The sequence below is a fragment of the Solanum tuberosum genome, unplaced genomic scaffold (assembly GCF_000226075.1).
Source record: "Solanum tuberosum cultivar DM 1-3 516 R44 unplaced genomic scaffold, SolTub_3.0 scf00323, whole genome shotgun sequence".
NCBI classification, from domain to species: Eukaryota; Viridiplantae; Streptophyta; class Magnoliopsida; order Solanales; family Solanaceae; genus Solanum; species Solanum tuberosum.
The window spans coordinates 346,223-351,396 of NW_006239244.1; the positions used below are offsets into that span (position 1 = coordinate 346,223).

A 5,174-nucleotide genomic window follows, 5' to 3' on the forward strand; every position below is an offset into this window, starting at 1 on the left:
CATGACAGTACTGTTTATGTTGCTGTAGTCCCCACATGTTCCATTTTGAACATTCAAAAGCAAGTAAACTTAAAGGAATAAGAAGATATTCAAAAAGAAATAAAAAAGAGAATTTTTTTAACAAGGATGACAAATTTTTGAGTTAAAAAAATAATAGTAAAACATATGTAGTATTGTCTAAAAGGTCAAGACAATACATAACAACAATAACATATCTGATGTAATATATATAATACAAAAAAGAATTTAGAAAAAAATATTAATACCTACGTAACCTTATTTTTGCCATGTGAAGATAAAAGGTCAAGACAACACTATTTCCATAAAATATGAATTAATTAAATACTATCAGCCCTTCACTGCACACCCATGCACTAAACTAGCTCGATGTATATATTTAAAAGTGTTAAATGGATGGGTTGAATTATTTAATTCAAATTAACTTAATTTTAGATTGACTGATTTGATTTGTGTGCCCAAATTTAACCGCCATGAAAATATGTCTAGTTCAATCCAATTCATCTAAAGTTGATTGAGTTAGATGAGTAATATTCTATCATGCTCATTTACACAATTAAGAAAAAAAAAATTATTTATTTTTTAGATTTTTCCTTATTTACGTATCCTTAAAGAAGTTTTAGAATTACTCTAATTTTATTAAAGAAAATTTAGGGGCAGGGGAAGAGGATTACAAGGTGAGGAATCAAACCCTAATCAACAAAGTAAAAGTGCAGAAGTCAACTAACTAAGTTACTAAAATTCCGATCGATCTCCTTTTCTTCACCTTCTTTCTTGAGTTGGCTACTAATCAAGGGTTAGTTTCTTACCAAGTGTGTGCTTGTTATTATGCATCCAAACCTTGAATACATGTCTTTTGATGCCAATCTCATTACACAATTTGTTGAACAACTCCCTCATCATGCCTTTGAAGCTTCCACCCTAATTTCTCAGCCAATGTCAACATTTTGTCCTTGTGTTCTTGGCTAAATTTGCTTCGAAATCTCTTCTTTAGTAATGTACCATTAATGTTGTTATTAGGGCTACACATTTCTAATAATTCTTGATCCTCCCGGAATCCACCACCTGTTTAATTTTGAGAGAAGGTAGAGTAGAAGTCAGAGAAATTAATTAATAAGTATATATTATCCTGTCTTAATTTATATGAATTAATTTGACGTGTATGAGAATCAAAATGCTTAATATATAATATTTTAAGAAAAACTAATTAGTACATTTTTACAAATCACATGAAAAATATTATAGATTAACATAACTAGTAATTCAAAACCTTTTATAAAAGGATTGAGAAAATTGAATTTAAAGAAAAAAGGATTGAGATTTAAGTTACATATTTTTTTTAAAAAGAAGCTAATCTATATAACTAATTAATATTTCCTTCTCTCCAAATTTATGTGACAGATTTACCTTAATAAAGATTTTTTTTTTTTAAAACTCCCCTTAAACGACCCACATACATTTTTGCGACTATAATTACATCATCTTATTAAAAGAAAAAATACCAAATAAATTGGACAAATTAAGAAAGTATATCATTTCGATAAAGGGTGTGTTTGGTATGAAGGAAAATGTTTTCCATGGAAAATGTTTTCCTGGAAAACAAGTTGGTTTTTGACTTATTTTCTCACCCTCAACCAAATATTATCTAAAACACTCAATCTTGCTACGTACATTTTCATTGAAACAAAAAGACATTTAGTTACACACATATTTTATTATGTGATCTTAAAAAAAAAAACATTTTAGCTTAGTATGTCAAAGTACAAAGAGTGTCTCAAGAACCACACCGCTGGTATCGGCGGCCACGCCGTTGACGGCTGCGGCGAATTCATGCCTTCCGGTGAAAATGGTACCGTCGACGTCTTCAAATGCGCCGCCTGTAATTGCCACCGTAATTTTCACCGGAAAGAGACCGTCCACCACCACCACCCATGTGGGTACTCCCCATATATTATACCGCGGCAGATACCTCTAGCGTTACCGCTAACTTCTGGAGGTACAGGTAATAGTGTTCTCACTTACCCTCCAACGTGACTTGATCAAGGTGAAAGTGTCAACGCGTAATTTTATATGATACGTTAATTATTAGTAATAACTTTGGGTGTGTTTGGTATGAAGAAAAACATTTTCCGGAAAATGTTTTTCTTCATACCAAACACACCCAAAGTTATTACTAATAATTAACGTATCATATAAAATTACGCGTTGACACTTTCACCTTGATCAAGTCACGTTGGAGGGTAAGTGAGAACACTATTACCTGTACCTCCAGAAGTTAGCGGTAACGCTAGAGGTATCTGCCGCGGTATAATATATGGGGAGTACCCACATGGGTGGTGGTGGTGGACGGTCTCTTTCCGGTGAAAATTACGGTGGCAATTACAGGCGGCGCATTTGAAGACGTCGACGGTACCATTTTCACCGGAAGGCATGAATTCGCCGCAGCCGTCAACGGCGTGGCCGCCGATACCAGCGGTGTGGTTCTTGAGACACTCTTTGTACTTTGACATTTTAAACTAAAATGTTTGTTTTCAGTCACATAATAAAATGTGTGTAATTAAATATCTTTGGGATATTGAGTGTTTTAGATAATATTTGGTTGAGGTTGGAAAGGAAAAGAATATTTAAAGTTAAAGTTGAATATCTTAAAGGTTTGAAAACGCATTTGGTCATGATTTTCACTTGTAAATTATCACCTACCTACACTCTTTTTTGTTTCTATTGCTATACACTATTTAAAATAAGACATAATATAAAGATTCAAACTTTTAAAATTCATATTTAGATACATCAGTTCGTCTTTGTAGTAGTTTGTGGACATCTGACAACTGACGTGACACATAAGTGTTAGAGGTGTATAGATGATCGTTTTGTAAGTTAGAGTGTTCAAACTAGCATAGTAAAAAAAAGTCAAGGTGTTTAGATGTGGCATTCAGAGTGAGTTCAGTTGCTAGTTGTGACTAAGTTAGATTATCTATCTATATATTGTACTTTCTCGGGTTTTGGCACTAAAAATCCGACTTTCAATAGTCGATTTAGTTAAAAAAAATTATTTTAAAAACTATTTAGGCTAAGTTTTTGGTCGATTTTTGGCCTTGTTTTAAGTAGACTTGTTGGAATGTATGCGTCCACTAGCTACAATAGGACCAGGTCCTTAACACAGTCATGATAAACAAAAGAGAATACTGAAAGTAAAGATAGCACACACAATTTTACGTGGAAACCTCCTTGCTCAAGGGAGTAAAACCACGACCTGTCTCACAGGATTTTCAAACTGTTTTTACTAATCTTCTCAAGCAAAAGTAAAACACAGTTTACAACCACACAAGAGATTATCCTCCTAATCTCTATTCTAAGTAATACAAACTATTACTCAACGAGCCAAAGCAATGTCTGCATTGCCCACTATACTAACCCTCGCTGATTAATATAGACTTTAACGTAAGACACAAAGTTGCCCTCAACTAAGTTCTTACAGTGATTCACCCAAGTTTTGAAACGTTTCTAACACAAGTGAAACGAATCATACAATGTAAGCACAAATACAAGCAATCAAAATAACAGCAAGTTCAAGAAGCAAATCGTCAGTCTATGAGGTCCCTTGCTATTTTGTTGAAGCTTGAATATTCTCTCTTTGAATGAATGAGTGATGTGTTGTTTGTCTTATTGAATATATCAACCATAAAGAGTTATTAACCGTTGGACAAACAACCTCGTCCATTCTTATTGGTGTGGTACACTCATGACAACCTCACCAAACTCTGACGCGACAACTTTCCAGTTGTATAACACTTGGGCCTGGACGAGCAGACTCTGCAGAGGACCGGGTCCCTGCATTTGTGAGGAGATCATCAAAACATCCGGGAACAGTAAGAGGGTGTTTGGATTGGCTTAAAAGTTGGTCAAACCTTCTTTTAAGTCAGTTTTTGACTTCTGGAAGTATTTGACAAATATAAAAAATAATTTAAAATAAGTCAAAAATGACTTAAAATAAGTCAAAAATCAAAAGTAAGTCTCCCCCTACTTTTTATTTTTTGATTTAAAAGTCATTTCAGTTTGACTTTTAATTTTTACTAAAAAGCTATTTTTTTTAAGCCAATCCAAACAGGCTCTAAGAAGACTTCTCGCCTTGAGGGAGAAGGGAAACTACCGCTTCTAGAATGGAAGCTTTTCATCCTTTTTTTTTAAAAGCATATCGCTATTTTGAAATTTTATGAAGGTTTATAAATGAAGAAGTTAATCGGAATGAACAGTCATGATTACGGTTGCGGCAAGTGGAGATAGTTTGAAACTATCGATTACCTTTTGAATCAAAGTACAGTGACACGATTACTATAACTATTTAAGAGTTAAATGAGTTCATTTTATTGTTCATTATTTTTTTATGTCTTATAATATTTTAAATTATTAATTATTGTGACTTATATTGAAGTTAGAAATTGAGGGAGCATGTTCTGTGCTGCATTTGCATTGCGTTGAGTTGAAGGTTGAGACTCGGTTGGAGGGCCTCTTTCTGATTAGGTTTGGAGACCGAGGCATATACTGGACGTATAGTATTTTTTATGTAGTTTCAATATATATTTAAATTTTATTCTTAAAAATTTTAAAAGTTCTTTATCTGAAGTCGCAATTTTTTTAAAAAATAACTTGACTCTCGCGTACTTCGAATAGTGTTATGTAAAATAGGGCGAATGGAGTTAAATTGGCTTGGAAAATACCTTTTGGGCTTTAGAGGGAATTCAAATTTAATAGACTTTAATATAAATATCAAATATCGGACGAAAAGAATTCTTCAAACAACTAAGAATTATTATATTAAATTTTGAACTCAATCATTATTATTTATAAATTATCATATGAATTTATAAACTTTAAGTTCCGCACTTCTAAGTATTACAATATGCAACAAGATCACATAAATTAAGTTTCAGAAAAGTTGAATACTGAATAGAACTATTCTTGAATCGAGCATCCTCTATTAGAAATTAATTCACTATCTCATATAAAATAAGAATAAAATACATGTATAATATCTACTTGTTTTTATTTATTTAGATTTTAGTTCTAAGTTATACTAAATATATTATTATTGTTATTAAATAGTACAAGTTCATGTGAACTTTTAAAAACATAGCCAAAGACTATTATGATTATTG

At 32.3% G+C, this 5,174-nt stretch overlaps 1 protein-coding gene across 1 annotated transcript; it reads right to left on the reverse strand.

The window, feature by feature from the left end:
• Nucleotides 1–889: 889 nt before the first annotated feature.
• Nucleotides 890–2,528, reverse strand: LOC107063212 (zinc-finger homeodomain protein 2-like). Its single transcript, XM_015314791.1, has 3 exons — nucleotides 2,279–2,528; nucleotides 1,806–1,895; nucleotides 890–1,083 (listed from the first exon to the last, which is right to left on the reverse strand). The coding sequence occupies exons 1-3, from the start codon at nucleotides 2,526–2,528 to the stop codon at nucleotides 890–892; spliced, it is 534 nt and encodes a 177-aa protein (XP_015170277.1).
• Between the last annotated feature and the right edge of the window lie 2,646 nt (nucleotides 2,529–5,174).

Bases quoted from the DNA above. Each gene is read 5' to 3' on its own strand.
- LOC107063212 (XM_015314791.1), bottom strand. From the start codon at position 2,528: ATGTCAAAGTACAAAGAGTGTCTCAAGAACCACACCGCTGGTATCGGC. The intron at 1,896-2,278 runs GTAATAGTGTTC...TGGCAATTACAG, and splicing joins GCTAACTTCTGGAGGTACAG to GCGGCGCATTTGAAGACGTC. The intron at 1,084-1,805 runs GTGTGGTTCTTG...AAAATTAAACAG, and splicing joins CGTGGCCGCCGATACCAGCG to GTGGTGGATTCCGGGAGGAT.